This window comes from Eleutherodactylus coqui, chromosome 1, assembly GCF_035609145.1.
Source record: "Eleutherodactylus coqui strain aEleCoq1 chromosome 1, aEleCoq1.hap1, whole genome shotgun sequence".
Taxonomy (NCBI): domain Eukaryota; kingdom Metazoa; phylum Chordata; class Amphibia; order Anura; family Eleutherodactylidae; genus Eleutherodactylus; species Eleutherodactylus coqui.
In genome coordinates, this window is record NC_089837.1 from 537,531,351 (window position 1) to 537,549,682 (window position 18,332).

At 44.1% G+C, this 18,332-nt stretch overlaps 1 protein-coding gene across 2 annotated transcripts in view; it reads right to left on the bottom strand.

Moving 5' to 3' along the window:
* Positions 1-1,420: 1,420 nt before the first annotated feature.
* LOC136592274 (zinc finger protein 665-like) overlaps positions 1,421-18,332 on the bottom strand; it is a 77,919-nt gene continuing 61,007 nt past the window's right edge. For both annotated transcript variants that reach the window (XM_066588587.1, XM_066588588.1), the window contains one exon: positions 1,421-3,806. In XM_066588587.1, coding sequence (XP_066444684.1) covers positions 1,993-3,806 — 1,814 coding nt within the window. In that variant the 3' untranslated portion in view covers positions 1,421-1,992. The remainder of the gene's footprint in view (positions 3,807-18,332) is intronic.

Genomic DNA, 18,332 nt, shown 5'->3' on the forward strand with positions numbered 1-18,332 from the left:
ATCCCACATAAGAGAACTCACTCACATTTCTGTATCTTGGTATCAGGATTTGTAAGTAGAAACCGCAACCTACAGAGAAAGGTATGATGGAAAGATTTATACGTATTCCATGTTTGGACTTATTTATGTTTTGCTTACTGATACTGGTACAAAGTACTGATCATAATGCAGAAGTGTGACTGAGGCCCTACAAGGGGCCTCTCACTGCTGGGGTCCCCCAGGTCTCGGTCCTCAGCCCCCTTCTCTTCTCTATCTACAAAGCCCCAATCTGGCTAACCATCCGCAGATTTGGCCTCCAATACCATCTTTATGCCTACAACACCCAGCTCTTCCCGTGACATCTCTGCACCTTTCCTCCAAAACATCACCGACTGTCTGTCCGCTGTCTCTAACACCATGTCCTTCCTCTTCCTCAAACTTAACCTCTCAAAAACTAACCCCCTTGTTTTTCTGCCCCCAACCAGTTAAACTCCCCTCAACATCTCCATATCAGTATCTGGCACCACCAAAACCCCCAGATAGCACGCCCGCTGCCTTGGGGGTCTCACTGGACTCTGGCTTAACCCCCCACAACAACCCGAACATGCCATCTGCACCTCAGGAATATTGCCAAAATAGCTCTCATCCACTCTCGAATCAACTACTGCAACTCACTGCTCATTGGTGTTCCCCACACCAGACTTACTCCACTCCAATCCATACTACGTGCCCGGCTAGACTCATCTTCCTATCCTGCTGCTTCTCAGCACCTCCACACTATGCCAGTCACTTCACTGACTGCCATCCACTGCAGAACTCCATTCACACTCATCACCCTCACCCACAAAGCTCTCCATGGTGCCATGCCCCTGTATATCACCCAGCCTGAGTGCTCCGATTCGCTAACACACCCAGACTAAACACCCCTCTAATACGGATTTCACACGCTCACCTACAGGACCTCTCTAGAGCTGCACCAATCTTCTGGAACGCTCTACCCGAAGGCATTCGGACAATTCCCCCTGCACGGAACTCCAGATGCGCCTTAAAGATGCAACTCTTCATAGAAGCGTACCAAATCTCCTATTCTAGTCCCCAACCCATAATACGCCTATCATGTACCTTTCTTGCTTCCATACCTCCTGTACTACTTCCACTCTGTCTGCTCCATAAAAAAAACTAAACAAAAAAAAAACCAAACACACACGTTTTCATCGCATTGCTGTGTTCCTCCTCACTCCATCCCCTGCCCTGCGTATCACCCTCACCCTCCTTTTGTTTCCATAATTTTTGAATACCATTTGTAACCTTTGTATTGTTTGATCTCCCCTGTGCTCCGAACGTGCTGTGCAATAAATTGGCGTTACACAAATAAAAATTATTTTTAACAAAGGGGCGAAGCAATTTGTTGATGGTTTTTTATATTCAATTCCATCAGCTTGAACTGTGTATATTGTACGACTGAGGATCCCATATTTATATGTCCACAGATGTTAAAAGCTTCCATGGGGTGTTCTTACTTTTTCACCATTTCACTCTGACCACTGCTGCAGTGTGGGTGGAGTTATGAATACAGTAATAAGAAGCAATCTTCCAGAATTGAGTCTTGCTGCTTGGGAAGTAAACCATGGTCTTCTGCCTTTTGGCCACAGTACTTTTCCTCCATGGATCCCACTCACAGTTGACCTCAGGTAAGTATTATTTGGGTGTTTGACAGATCCAGGCCGACTCTACCTAATAAATCAGCACTTATTGGCTCTTTAATGTCAATGAACAACTGGTCTGTCAAAAAGCTTTGTTGACTTTTATATCCTTTCCCACATTGCACACAAGGATTGGATTTCATCTTTGTGTGAATTCTATTATGATTTTCAAATTTGATGTAATGGTAAAAAGTTTTCCACAAATAGATCATCAAAACGGCTTCTCACTCGTGTGAATTTCCTGATGATATGGAGTATTGGCATTAGTAATAAAAAATACCCTACATTCTAAACATGAAAACAACTTCTCTCATGTGTGAATTCTCTGATGATTCCCAAGTTTGGCTTTAGTAATAAAACATTTCCCACATTCTGGACACAAAAAAGGCTTTTCTCCGGTATGAATTCTCTGATGTTCAATAAGTTTGGCTTTGGTAGTAAAACATTTCCCACATTGTGAACATGAATACGGCTTCTCCCCTGTGTGAATTCTCTCATGTATAACAAGATTTGATTTTAGAGCAAAACATTTTCCACATTCCAGACATAAATATGGCTTCTCCCCTGTGTGACATCTCTCATGTTTAACAAGATGTGATTTACCAATAAAACATTTCCCACATTTTGAGCATGAAAATGGTTTCTCCCCTGTGTGAGTTCGCTCATGCAAAACAACATCCGATTTACCTTGAAAACATTTCCCACATTTGGAACATGAAAATGGTTTCTCCCCTGTGTGAATTCTCTCATGTTTACCAAGACATGATTTACTTATAAAACATTTTCCACATTTTGAGCATGTATATAGCTTCTCTCCTGTGTGAAGTCTCTGATGTTTAGCAAGACTTGCTTTTTCTCTATAACATTTCCCACATTCTGAACATAAATACGGCTTCTCTCCTGTGTGACTTCTCTGATGTGTAACCATATGTGATTTATATTGAAAACATTTCCCACATTCAGAACACGAATATGGCTTCTCTCTTGTGTGACTTGTCTGATGTGTAATAAGACATGATTTTGCTGAGAAACATTTCCCACAATCTGAACAGGCATATGGCTTTTCTCCTGTGTGAGTTCTCAAATGATTCCTAAGTTTTTCATTATTAATAAAAGATTTCCCACATTCTGAACATGAATATGGCTTCTCGCCTGTGTGAATTTTCTGATGTCTAACAAGATGTGATTTATGTATGTACCTTTTACCACATTCTAAACACGCAAATGGTTTCTCTCCTGTGTGACTTCTCTCATGTCCAATAAGACATATTTTTGCTGTAAAACATTTCCCACATTCTGTACACGAATAAGGCTTCTCTCCTGTATGAATTCTCTGATGTGTAACCAAATCGGATTTCATCTTAAAACATTTCCCACATTCTGAACATGAAAATGGTTTCTCTCCTGTGTGAATTTTCTGATGAACCTTGAGTTTGTAGTTATCACGAAAACATTTCCCACATACTGAACATGGAAACGGTTCCTCTCCTGTGTGACTTCTCACATGTTGATCAAGGCCTGACTTACGGCTAAAACACTTTCCACATATTGAACATGAAAATGGCTTCTCTCCTGTATGAATTCTCTCATGTATAACAAGATGCGATTTTTTAAGAAAATATTTCCCACATTCAGAACATGTAAATGGTTTTTCTCCTGTGTGATTTATCTGATGAACCTTGAGTTTGGCACTGGTATTAAAATGTTTCCCACATTCTGTACATCGAAATGGCTTCTCTCCTGTGTGAATTCTCTCATGTTCATCAAGGCCTGATTTCCGGGTAAAGCATTTCCAACATTCTGAACATGAATATGGCTTCTCTCCTGTGTGAGTTTTTTGGTGTGTATAAAGACCTGTGGTTTTTGTAAACTGTTTTCCACATTCACCACACGGATACCTTTTTGCTCCATTCTGACCTGCACTTGTGGTAATAATCTGTGTTTGGTGAAGAAAAGATTCCTTATGATTAGGGGGATTATATGATGGATCCATAGGGAGATGTCCTGGAGGTACATTAAGAGTAATGAGGTTTTCTCCTGTAGAGCGCTGCACGATATCTTCATCTTCTACTTTATAATTTACCGATAACATGACGTTTCCCTCAAGGGTCTCACCAGGATTTTCTGTTGGAAAAAAAAATTCATTTCAAGATTTTTTAAATCCATAAAGCAGATAAAAGTCTAGCATTCCCATTTCTATGAGCCTGGAAACAAACAGGCAGTTGCAAAATCCATTTTTAAGCTAAACACATAAGTGTATCCACCAGGAAGAAGTAGAAGTCTTTCGCTTCTACTTCACTAGTCCTCGTTTTAGTTCCAGCCTTCTAAAGCATTGTAGAACTCTTTACATTGTATCCAGGATTCTGCTCTACCCTCTGTGACCATTTTATTAAAAAAAATATCAAAATACAGGGGGTTCAAAAGTGTGAACACACACATATAGGATGAAAAGGAATTGGCAGACGGTGATCCAATTTTGCCTACATGCTGTGGGAGAAGTGGGAAACCTGTTGAGCCATGTCACCAACATGATGGTCATTTTGAATGCCAATATCTTGGATTGAAGTCTAACGTTTCCAGTGGCAAGGCAGGAGTGCAATATATCAAACTGGTGAAGAATTTCACTTGGAAAACAATGATGTGCTTGTTTTTAACACAACTTTATTAATTCCCATTTTAACACAGTGATTTTTCTTTAATACAGTCAATGTAGATGATGGCGTTCTCCCAAGCAGAACATGTTGAGATCATCCTTGTGTCAGTTAAGTGAAGCCCAAGTGTCATTGCTGCAGATTTCAACAAACACTACCCAGCCAGACCTCCCCTTACCTACAGAGCAGTTACCAAACGTCTTTCCAATTTCTGAGAAACAGGTTCTGTTGCTGATAAACCAAAATCTGCTGAATGAGGCCATAACGGCACTCTCCGATGCTTCCCCAGTAAAGGTTTTGGTTTATCAGCAATAGAACATTTCTTTGGGAAGAAATTTGGCCACTGCAATGTGGACAATGGGAGGCCTGCTTAAGAGAACGCCATCATTTACATTGCCTGTAATGAAATAAAAGCACCAAGTTTGACACATTGTGGATCGGGTTGACAGATTACTGGGGGAAAGAGGGGGGGGGGGCTGGGGAAGATCCAGCAGACATGGAACACATTGGCATCAATGCCAAAGCTAGGGGTAGGTGGAAGGTCTTGCAAACGATTTTAGGGAAGTAGGATGTAAGCTTAGGGCAAGGACCTCTAAAGTTATATTTTCTGAAATACTAGCTGAGGAAGTGGTGATGGCAAAGTCCATAGAGGAGTTTAAAAGGGGACTTGATATCCTTCCGCTCCAGAAAGACATTAGGGAGTCGGGAAGGAATTTTTCCACCAAAAGGGCTAATTGGCTCCTGCCTCTTGGGGTTTTTTGCCTTCCTCTGGATCAACAACACAGGAGGATAAACAGGCTGGACTAGATGGACATTGTCTTCATTCGGCCTTACATACTATGTTACCTATACCATGTTCCACAACAGAAAGGTATCGGGAGATTAGGGAAGTAAGCAAGTGGCTCAAAAGTTGGTGTAAGAAAGAGGGGTATGGGTTCCTGGAGAACTATGGTTACCGTGGGGACGGGCTGCATCTCAATAGGGAGGGATCAGCTGTGCTGTGGGTGAAGATGGCTAGAAGGTTCGAAGATTGTTTAAACTAGAGACTGGGGTCAACCAGAGAGATATAGGGAAAGACAGTGTAGACAGTGATCTGGGACTAAGTAATGGAAGTGGGGGTGGAGTGGTGGGAGGGGTTAGTACAGTTAGAACTGACGGAACAGTTCAAGAGATCAGCTTAAAATAAAAAATAACCAAAACCTTCTAAACTGTATGGTGACTAATGCTAGAATTCTGACCAATAAGGAGGACTTACACTATAAATCTGACCAATAAAGTTGATGAACTAAAAGTAAAAATGCCCGAAAAGTACAACATAGGGGGAATAAATGAGATCTGGTTGGGTGAAAGCTGTGACTGAGCAGTGAACTTACAGGGTTACAGTCTATTTAAAAGAAAACGTTAAAAACTGAAAGGGGGAGGGGCTTGTAGTTATATAAAATCCTGTTCCCACACTATGGTAAAATATATGGGAGGGAGATGAATAGTTGGAGTCTCTATGGGTAAAGATACATGGAGGGAAAAACAATAAAAAAAACTCCTCATAGGGGTTTTTCTATAGACACCAAATATAAGAAAAGCCATCAAAAATCTATTACTGAGGCAAATAGATGAAGCAGCAAATCACAGCGAGGTAATTATATTAACTATCCAGATATAAACTGGGGAGATGAAACCTGTGGATCTCATGAAGGTAATGACTTCCTGTCAATTATTAAAGATAATTACCCAACTTGTACAGAACCCGACTAGAGGGACGGCCATTGTGGACTTAAAGGAGATGTCCCGCGCCGAAACGGGTTTTTTTTTTTTTAAACCCCCCCCCCCCGTTCGGCGCGAGACAACCCCGATGCAGGGGTTAAAAAAACCACCCGCACAGCGCTTACCTGAATCCCGGCGGTCCGGCGTCTTCATACTCACCTGCTGAAGATGGCCGCCGGGATCCTCTGTCTTCATGGACCGTAGGGCTTCTGTGCGGTCCATTGCCGATTCCAGCCTCCTGATTGGCTGGAATCGGCACGTGACGGGGCGGAGCTACACGGAGCTACACGGAGCCCCATAGAGAAGAGGAGAAGACCCGGACTGCGCAAGCGCGGCTAATTTGGCCATCGGAGGGCGAAAATTAGTCGGCACCATGGAGACGAGGACGCCAGCAACGGAGCAGGTAAGTATAAAACTTTTTATAACTTCTGTATGGCTCATAATTAATGCACAATGTACATTACAAAGTGCATTATTATGGCCATACAGAAGTGTATAGACCCACTTGCTGCCTCGGGACATCTCCTTTAATACTAACCAACAGACCTGACAGAATAACAGGCAATTACTGAAAACGGCCATATAATTACTAACTCAGGAGGGCAAGCATGTGCACCACCTCAACATGCAGGTAGCAAACTGCCAAATGAGGGAGCCAGCTACACCTGTGGAGGACACCGATGAAACAGGCACTCACACAACCTCCTAATATAGAGGGAGGTGGCTGCTTGTGTATACACAGAGTAGATACAAAATGTCAGATCATTCTGATACATGTCGTGCCCCATGCAGTCCAGCAACCTATTAATGATTCCATAATAGTTTGGCGGGTTGCCTTGCACCTCAATAACTGAAGCACATTGGTACTGCCAGCCTGGTCTCCCATGGCATCTAAAAGCCGCACTGCATGTGCATATTATATAATAAATGTGAGGTATGAGTTGGATTTTGGAAATTGAATCCCAATGAGGGAATTATTATGGGGGGACTTTATCTGGATATAAACTGGGGAGACGAAACCTGCGGATCTCATAAAGGTAACAGCTTATTGTCAATTACTAAAGATAATTACCCAACTTGTACAGAACCCGACTAGAAGGACGGCCATTGTGGACTTAATACTAACCAACAGACCTGACAAAATAATAGGGGTGCAGTTTGGGGGCACCTGGGAAATAGTGACCATCACTTTTCCATTTGTTCTACAAGAGAGAGTTTTATAGGGGAGCTACGAAAATACTGAAACTTTAGGAAGGCCAAGTTCCATCAGCTCAGAGACATCCTTAACCTTACTGACTGAGACAATGTCCTTAAAAATAAAACTACGGACAAGTGGGAAATCTAATAGAAATAAGCCTACATGCTTTCTCTTGCACCACAGTTTGACGTATTGGCTTTAACTCTGATGGCTGATTTTGGTGTCATTAGATGAGGCGCACACTCACCACCACCATCAAATTATAAAACGTGAGGTTAATAGCTTCAGTGAGCAGTCCGAGGAGTGTAAAGTTACAATGTTACATCTATGGCTGTGTCATCGCGAGAGAGTGAAGTGTTGCGTTGCTAAGCGATGTTCATAGGAAGCCGAAATCAGTAATCAGTGAAGCCGAATGTGAGGAGAGAAGAGACATGGTGAAAGACACATGGCAAGCTGTGAGAGATTAGAGGGGATTCAGAGATAGATATAGAAAGATAGATAGAGATAGAGACAGAAAGAAAGAAAGAAAGAAAGAAAGAAAACGACAAAGAGAGGCTGGCTGCACCAGACTGGGTTTGAATTGTGAAATCGGCGATCATCTCCTGTGCAGACGACCCGCAGCATTCTGCACCAATTCAAACCCATGCAGCATGCACATGTCTGCTCACATGAGCCGACAGCGACTGCAATTTTCCACTCGGAGAAAAATCTTGCAGATGGTGAAAACATTACAAAGCTTGGAAAGATGGCTGTTATGTTAGCGTAACGAACATCGGGTCAGTCTAGTGTTTACAAATGTCCTACCAACTTACTGTGAGCGGTTCATACCTTAGAGAAATAAAAGGGTTAGGAATAGGAGAAAACCAATGTTGGGCAATAAGAATCTAAAGGGAGCAATAAACAGCGAACAAAGGGTTTAAACTACTAAAACAAGAAGGCAGCGAAGAAGAACTAAAAACCTCTAAAAGGATAAAATGAATTATGTAAAAAACAGATAAAAGCAGCAAAGATGGAAGCAGAAAGACTTACTGCCAAGGAGAGTAAAACTGACCTTAAACTGTTCTTCAACTAAAAAAAGATTAATACTGGAAGTGCTGGCCCTTTAATAAATGTAGGAAAAGTTGTAGAGGGCGATGAGGAGAAAGCAAATCTATTAAATCGTTTTTTCTCCAATGTATTCACAGAGGAAAATGAAATGTCAGGTGAGTGCAAAGTGATAAAGTAAACTCTCCACTAAATGTCAATAGTTGAACCCAGGAAGAAGTGCAGAGCAGCCTTATGTTACAATCGTGTGTGCAACTAAGCACGGGGCCCACAGGATCGTGACCAAGAACGGATACACACAGGTTTTGGACAACTAGCCCTGAACTACAAGAGGAGGGATGACATGGCCCTACTTAAGCAGGGACATTGCCACGATAAAGGGCGGGCCAGTGGTCTTTGGATCTGGGTCCTAGCTGCTCCTAGGAACCACGCACCACAACAGGATACATACACATGCCACATGACAGGGCAGAACTAAAGGACACAGAGCCAGAAAACTCAGCAAACAGCAGCCAAAATGCAAACCCTAATAGCAGATGGTACACTGAATATAAATATGAGGTATTAGTTGACATTTTCATCAAAACGTAGAAGCTAGCGGGCCACTTCATGGCTCCTGGCTATATTGCTACTCCCTACACTAACCAGGAGTCCAGCAGCACCAGACACAGGTCACACAGCAAGCTGCAACAGGACAGAACAGAACACAGGTCACACAGCAAGCTACAACAGGACAGAACAGAACCCGGCACAGACTCTACCAGCGGACTCTACCACAGAGTACAACATATAGTGAAAACCACACGGACTCCACCCAGAGCTCACATGCAGACAGATTAAAATCACAGCAAGTCTAACAGTGTCCTAATACCAGGGGGGATAGACAGTCAGCCACCGAACTGACATAGGGAACTGTGTCAGGGATTCACCAACTGACACACAGAGAAAGACATAAGACGTTTGGAGGCCACACCTGTCAGAAGAAGGGAAAAGAGCACTGATTTGCTGCAGACTAGGACTACAGGTGTCCAAACAGTCTTTAGGGAAGCAGAGAGACACAACAGACCTACTGCAATCTCAGATCTGAGTGGGAACAAGACAGATACATCTAAACAGTACAAGACCAGCCTCAACTGAGAGATGCTGGTTCTTATGTGCTGCAGACTAAAGGGGATTGACAGCTGGAGAATACCACACCCAGCCAGCTCAATCAGCCCTCACCTCCTTTGGAGCTGTGCTGCTAGGAACCTTAGTACTACAGATCCCAGCAGCACACATAACACCCTAAAAAGAATAAAATAGGACAAATTGTCAGGTCCCGAAAGCATACATCTCTGGGCTCTAAGGGAATTAAGTAATGTGATAGACTGTTGTTTCTTATATTTAAGGACTCTAAAGTGACAGGATCTGTTTCATTGGATTGGCACACATGCAATGTGGGTCTGATATTTAAAAATGGGTCAAAACTGAACCTGGAAACTACAGTCCTGTAAGTCTTACTTCTATTGTGGGTAAAATGTTTGAATAGTTTTTAAGAGATGCCATCCCGGAGGAGCTCAAGGTAAATTGCTGTATAACTCCGTACCAGCATGGGTTTATGAGAGATCACTCCTCTCACACCAACCTGATCAGGTTCTGCTAGGAGGTAAGTTCTAGGCTGGACCAGGGAATCACTGGATCTTGTGTATCTGGACTTTCCCAAAGTGCTTGATACTGTGCCATATAAAAGCTTGGTATATAAAATAAGAATGCTTGGTCTGGATGAGAATGTTTGTAAGTGGGTAGAAAATAAGAAATAGCTACGTATAATATATCTGGGGTCAGTACAGAGATCTCTCCATTATCTATTTACAGGCCAACAAAAAAAAATTTTCAAGATGCCAGTGAAGTTGCAATGAATATGGGGTATTTTGGTATTGCTGAATCCGAATGCCATTGGTTTTTCCAAATTGGCTCTACTTACAGGGTGTTCATCAAATAAGCTTTGCATTTTGACATTACCTGTCTCCGACAACTTACGTGGGAGAAGCTTTCTGTTTCTTAGGTTTGTGGGAAACATCACATTTTGTCAAATTAAATATTAATTCCAAAATTTCTATTTTTGATTTAGTGAAATATGAGTTCTTCACAAAGAGGTTGCATGAACTGCCCTGATGAGTTGTAATGTTTGTGGTGAATACACTCCCCAGAAGAACAGAAACATCTCTGGCTTTGCAAAGTAAGCATATCTTGCATATTTCGGGATTCATCTTAGGAACCAAGTTAAGACTTGGGCTCCTCATATGGTTTGTAAAACCTGAGTGGGGGGGGGTCTATGAAGGTGGGCAGATCAAAAAAAGACACATTTAAACTTTGGAGTGCCTATGGTATGGAGAGAGCCACAAGATCCCAACAGTTATTTTTGTGTTGTGAATATAAAAGACATCAATAGGTACAAGAAACATAAGTGGGAGTATCCTGATTTGGAGTCAGCAAGGAGAACTGTGCCACACAGGGAAGACGTTCCAATGCCAGTATTTACCACACTTCCTGAACTTTCATCGTCAGGAGTTAAAGACTTGCAGGACTTTGAATGTAACACTAGGGATACTGAAAATGAAGCCAGTTTTTCTACACCTCAGTAGTTCTCCCAGGAAGAACTCAGTGACTTGATACGAGACCTCAGTCTGTCTAAGCAAGCATCTGATAAAATATAAATATCAGGACAGTGCTCCTCGGCAAATGGAAAGCAACCCAATACGGGCAATAAATCAAAATGGACTCACCCGGTGTATAGTGGAGCCCGGTCCTGAGCCCCACCTACACCTCCAAGTCCTAGGTAGCCTTGATATATAATGCCAAACGTCTCCCTGCGTATCCACGAAATCCCGATGGGCTATATCAGGAGAGCCGCCAGGAGTCTGTGTCACACTCTAGGTATGACCCACTGAAGCACTATATAGTAAAATAAAAAAGTTCCTGCGCTCCTAACTTTTTTATTTTACTATATAAGCAAGCATCTGAACTCTTCGCATCCAGACTGAAGGAAAAGAATTGCCTGAAGCCAGAAACTAATATTACAGCTTACTGGACAAGAGCAAAGGGACTTCTTGCATACTTCAGTGAAGATGATGAAATTGCATACTGCAGTAATGTCCTGGGGCTACTTCCCGAGATGGGTCTTCCAGAGTATTGACCAGAAGACTGTCGACTCTTTATAGACAAGTCCATCAAAAGCTTACAATGTGTGCTATTACACAATGGTCATCACTATACATCTATCCCACTCGCACACTCAACAAAACTTCATGAAGAATCCAACATTAAGATGGTTCTGCAGAAACTTCATTAGCACAAGTGGCTTATTTGTGTTGATTTGAAGATGGTCAACTTCCTTCTTTGCCAGCAAAGTGGATACACAAAGCATCAATGCTTATCTGCATGTGGAATAGTAGAGCTAAGCAAGATCATCGGAAAAAAGTGACATGGCCTTCAAGAGAAAATATGACAGTTGGTGCAGAGAACACCATAAAATCAGCCTTTGGTTGATAGGGGAAAAAAAGTTCTCCCCCCCCCCCCCCCATATAAAGCTAGACCTCATGAAGCAATTTGTCAAGGCCATGGACAAAAAATCTAATTGCTTCAAGTACATTTGCAAATCCTTCCCTGGACTCAGTAGTGAAAAACTGAAAGCAGGGATCCTCAATGGTCCTGAAATTCAAAAGCTCATTAACGATTCAATTTCAGTAAAGTCATGACTGACATTGAAGCATCTGCCTGGTCTAGTTTTGTCTCTGTTGCAAGGAACTTCTTGGGGAACCATAGAGCACAGAACTGTGAAGAATTAGTTCACAAACATTCATAATTTGGGGGCTACAATGAGCATCAAGGTCCACTTTCTCAATAGCACTAAAATAGATTTCCCATCAATCTTAGTAATTTCAGTGAGGATCAAAAGAAAAGGTCCATCAAGATATCAAAGTTATGGAGGCAAGACACCAAGGAAGATGGGACCGGCACATGATGGCAGACTACTGCTGGAATCTCTTGATCCCTCACATAGGACAAAAATCACACAGACAGTTCTTTCATGTAATAATTGTGAAGAGCATTTTGTTTTGTGTTTTGAGCTGACACCAGAGTGTCACTGTGTATTTAATAGGTTTACCTTACAATGACGTGGTATGGTTTTCATACTGTACAGTGAGTAGCTTATACGTTTCAAGTTAATTTTAGTTTTTTGAATTTTTTAGTAGAATTTACAATATCTCAAAAACTAGAGTCAATCTAGCAAAACCATTACCATAATAGGGTTGACCATCCTAAATTCAACCTAAAATCACTCTAATGTAACGGACACCAAAATGGTTGTTGACAAGTGATACCCAGGCCTGTAACAACGGGCGGTCCAATAACTATGTATAGATACATCAGGGGTCAGTACAGAGATCTCTCCCATCATCTATTATACCCAGGACTGTAACAAGGGGGCGCTCTAATAACTATGTATAATATATCAGGGGTCAGTACAGAGATCTCTCCCATCATCTATTATACCCAGGACTGTAACAAGGGGCGGTCCACTAACTATATAGATATATCAGGGGTCAGTACAGATATCTCTGCCATCATCTATTATACCCAGGACTGTAACAAGGGGGGCGCTCTAATAACTATGTATAGATATATCAAGGTTCAGTACAGAGATCTCTTCCATCATCTATTATACCCAGGACTGTAACAAGGGGGCACTCTAATAACTATATATAATATATCAGGGATCAGTACAGAGATCTCTCCCATCATCTATTATACCCAGGACTGTAACAAGGGGACGCTGTAATAACTATGTATAATATATTAGGGGTCAGTACACAGATCTCTCCCATCATCTATTACACGCAGGACTGTAACAAGGGGCGCTCTAAAAAAGATGAATAATATATCAGGGGTCAGTACAGATATCTTGCCCATCATCTATTATACCTAGGACTGTAACAAACGATGCTCTAATAACAATGTACAATATATCTGGTATCAGTACAGAGATCTCTTCCATCATTTATTATACCCAGGACCGAAACAAAGGGGGCGCTCTAATAACTATGCATTGTAATATCAGGTGTCAGTACAGAGATCTCTCTATCATCCATTATAACCAGGACTGTAACAAGGGGGCGCTCTAATAACTATGTATAATATATCAGGGGTCAGTACACAGATCTCTCCCATCATCTATTATAACCAGGACTGTATCCGAGGTCGGTACAGAGATCTCTCCCATCATCTAATATACCAGGACTGTAACAAGGGGGCATAGTAATAACTACGTAAAGATATATCAGGGTCAGTACAGAGATCTCTCCCATCATCTATTATACCCAGGACTAAAACAAGGGGGTGCTCTAATAACTATGTATAATATATCTAGTGTCAGTACAGAGCTCACTCCCATCATCTATTATACCCAGGACTACAACAAGGGGGCCCGCTAATAACTATGTATAATATTTCAGGGGTCAGTACAGAGATCTCTCCCATCATCTATTCTACCCAAGACTGCAACAAGGGGGCGCTCTAATAACTATGTATAGATATATCAGGGGTCAGTACAGAGATCTCTCCCGTCATCTATTATATCCAGGACTGTAACAAGGGGGCGCTCTAATAACTATGTATGGATATATCAGGGATCAGTACAGAGATCTCTCCCATCATCTATTCTACTCAGGAATGTAACAAGGGGGCTGGAGTAGGTTGGGAGTAGGTGGAGCCTTGCAGTCTGAGCAGAGCTGAGCTACTGAGCAGACGTGTCTGGAGCCCTTTCCCTCTCCCTGGAGAGGTGAGAGGGCCTCCATGAGTGTGCAACCTAGCACATCCTCCACCGTTCCCCGGGTGAGACCAGTGGGGAATGACGGTGTGTTACTGGTCTCAGGAGGAGAGCGACTAAGAAGATCCCAGAGGCTGATGCAGCAAGACTCCATGGAGAGTGCAGGCCAACCTGGAAAGAAAGGTGAGTCTTCCCAAGGACGGGATGGTGGCGATTCCCTTATCCAGTACAAGGGGTGGGGTGAGCGCCCGACGGGGAGACCACCAACAAGTATAGTACCAGAATTCGTCTATGTACAAATGAATTTGAGGCATGCGGTCAGAAGCTTAAAAAGTTGCAGATGGAGCTGAAATCTTTAAAGGCTCGGGCAGAGACTGCTACAAGGAGAAAGGACCGTGACACTATATCAGAAGAGATGGGGAAGGTGAGAGAGGCCATTAAGCTTCATTCTACTAGAAAAGAGTATATTTTACAGAATGCTGGTGGATTTAAAGACTGAGCAACCAAGAGAGATTGGACAGCATGAGGAACCTCACTGGGAAGGAGTTGGCAGTAACCTCTGTGTCTGACAGTGAGGAGGATGAGGCAGGTGTAATGGCGTCTCCAGGTGTGATATCCTGCAGGGCGTCTCCAGATCTATCACCTGTGGAGATTTCCCAGCCCATCCCCCCAAGGCAGCCCAGCCCAAGGCTGAGTGCTTCTTACTCCTCAGATGAGAAGGAAAGGGAGGGAGAAGGTGGTTATTTAATGGCAGAAATTAAAAGAATGGAATCCCCTACTAATATGTCTAATCTTTCTTTTGGGGACGACCTACCTGAGGAGGGCAAAGAAAGATCAGGAAAAGGCAAGCAGAACAAGAAGAAGCAATGACAGGTCGTATGCACCCGTTTTGTACCATTTCCTAGCCCCTCTGGTCAAACAGACTCGGCATCTGTGGTGGTCCCGGGAATGGATCAGAGGGAGAGAATCTTTCCCAGCGGCACCCAGGGGGAGGATGGGAAAGACCCCCCTGCTCAGCCGACCCCGGTACCAGTAATGGTGTTGGATGCTGAGCAGGGAGGGAAAGGTATGGCATCCGTTTTTAGTCAGGCACCTGCGGTGGGTGTTGAGACTCCCATGGACTGCACGCTCGCGGGTGGCGTGCCGTCTTCCGAGATACACCCCGCCCCCCGGAGCACGCAGGCATCCGGGGAGGGGGTGCAGGCTATCACCTTGTCAGAGGTGAATCCTGATGCCCGGAGCAGGCAGACATCAGAAACTGTGTCAGAGTCTGGGCGCGGGATCGCAGCTGCTCCGCAGCACGGGACACCAAGGCATCGGCGGCGGTGCCAGAATCTAAGAAGGGGCAGGGCCTAGTGACGTTATAGTGGCAAAATCGGTGACATCAGGTCACGGAGGTCAAATGGCAGTTGAAGTGAAGGCTTCTCCTGTTTCAGGGGTACTAGTTTCAACAGGGATGCAGGTGGTGGGACGTGGAAGTGCGAAGGAGGTCCAGGGGAAGGGGCCACATAAGGGTGGGTGTAGCATATCTACTGTGGTTGCAGAGGAGGAGGGTGGTAGTAGGAATGCTGGTAGGAGCACTGGGGATGGTAGTGGATCCGGAGTCACAGGAGGGGAGGAGAGGATGGAGTATATCTCCCTCTTATTCTGAACAGGGTGGCGGTCCAGTCCACAACTTCACCATGATTCTTAGGAAGCTCAGCTGTAGGTGCTAACCCCGTTAATGGGGGCATAAGAGACTGCAGCTCCCAAGGAGTCAGTGCCTGTCAAGCTGAGGAGGGAGCAACACCTCACTGCATGGACCTGAGCACCCTGCATGGTGCATCGGTTATTTTGAAAGGCCTTTTCTATTTTGCTTTGATTGGAGCTTACCTTAAAATAAAAACTGAAGCAAGTTTTATTCACTTTCTAGTCCAGTGTGTCTTTGCCGCCCCTACCCCCTGGAGGACTTTCTTACATTTGGTGGAGGATGCGAGCATCAATCCTGATTGCTGAGGACAACGGCAAGACACCTGGTGAATATCCTGTGTAAAGCCTGCGATCGCGATGGAAGCGCCAACCCCAGCTATGGAGGAGCTGTTGGCGTGGATGGATCGGCTGACGGATGTCCTCCTAAAACATCCTGCCTTGAGGAAGGAGGGAACTCAGACTACAGCCAAGCCCAGAGAGACTGTGCAGAAATTTCTGTAAAAGATGACTCCTGAGGATGATATTGAGGCCTATCTGACTGTGTTTGAGAGAACCGCCGAACAAGAGAAACTCCTCAAGGCTGAGTGGGCCAAGGTTCTAGCACCGTTCCTCACTGCGGAACCACAGAAGGCGTACCACGACCTCAGTAGTCACGAGGTAAACGACGCATAAGTGTAAACCACCATTCTGTGGAGGCTTTACTGGACTCGGCTAGCCTGGTCACCTTAGTACATGCTAGCCTGATAGCAGAAGGCTTCATACCGGGTAAGCACATGAGTGTGGTATGCATACACGGTGACACAAAGGTGTATCCTATGGCACAGAGTAACTTTAAAACTCGTGTCGGAACCGTGACCTACGATATAGGTGTTGTCAAAGGGTTGATGCACAGCATGATATTGGGGCGCGATGTTCCTGTATTCTGGGACTTATGGAGAAAAATGATAATCCCTTCTCAAGAGACTGACGTAAACCCAGTGGACCTTACACCTCCGCAGGATAGCGGGGTAAATGTGGACGTTGAAACAGAGAATGTAACTTTTCCTTTACAGGTCTTGGCTGGAGATGACGCTGAAGAGGAAGCCTACCCCTCGGTTCAGGATGTGTCCGATCTGGAGGATGCGCCTGGGAACTTTGGGACAGCCCAGTTAAGGGACCCCACTCTTATCAATGCTAAAGAAAATGTCATAGTGATAAATGGTGTGTTACAGGCACCAGGTTCTGACCAACGGTTCCCCCACTTTGCCATGAATGATAACTTGTTGTATAGAGTAATAAAAATAACCGGGAAAGTGGAGGAACAGTTGGTCATGCCGAAGCCGTACAGGCATAAGGTGCTAGACTTGGCACATAATCATATATTAGGGGGACATTTAGGAACTGATAAAACGCAGGATAGAATTCTTCAAAGGTTCTTCTGGCCAGGAGTGTACAAGGACATAAAAGAGTACTGTGAGCCGTGCCCCACCTGTCAGAGCACCGCTCCTGTGTCGCACTTCCGCAGTCCCTTAGCGCCTCTCCCCATTATAGAGGTTCCCTTTGTGAGAACTGGAATGGATTTAGTGGGTCCCATAGTCTAGTCGGCTAGAGGGCATCAATACATTTTGGTCGTGCTAGATTATGCCTCCTGATACCCTGAGGCAATCCCTTTAAAAAGCTCTACTGCCAAAAACATTGCATGAGAGTTGTCCCTTATGTTCTCCAGAATAGGTCTTCCCAAGGAAATCGTCACAGACCAAGGGACCCCATTTATGTCCAAAGTAACGAAAGAATTGTGCCAACTCTTTAAAATTGATCACATACGAACCTCGGTATACCACCCTCAGATGGATGGGTTGGTAGAGAGGTTCAATAAGACCGTGAAGCAAATGCTAAAGCCGGTAGTAGAGAAAGATGGTCGGGACTGGGACCGTCTGTTACCTTATCTCATGTTCTCCATACGGGAGGTACCACAGGATTCTCGCCATTTGAGTTGCTATATGGTCGGCACCCAAGAGGGTTGTTGGATATAGCCAGAGAAACCCGGGAGACCGAGTCTACTCCCTATAGGAGTGTGATAGAGCATGTGGCTCAGATGCAGGACCGCATCAATACTGTAATGCCCATTGTCAGGGAACACTTGCAGAGGGCACAGGAGGCCACAAGCAAGGTGTACAATCATTCTGCCAGGGTGAGAACTTTTAGTCCCGGTGACCGAGTTCTCATCTTGGTGCCTAATGTAGAAAGTAAATTGCTCGTTAGATGGCAGGGTCCCTACGAAATCGTTGAGAAGGTAGGCGACATAAACTATAGAGTGCACCAGCCGGGGAAAAGGGAGCCGTATCAAGTGTACCATGTTAATTTAATAAAACTCTGGAAGGACAGAGAAGCTTTGGCTACCTCAAGCATTAGGAGGATATTAGAGTAGGGGAGGCCCTCTCGGTGTGCCAACGGCAGAAGGCAAAAGAGTTTCTGCCAAGAAACAGACAAATTCTCTGACCTGCCAGGTCGTACACACG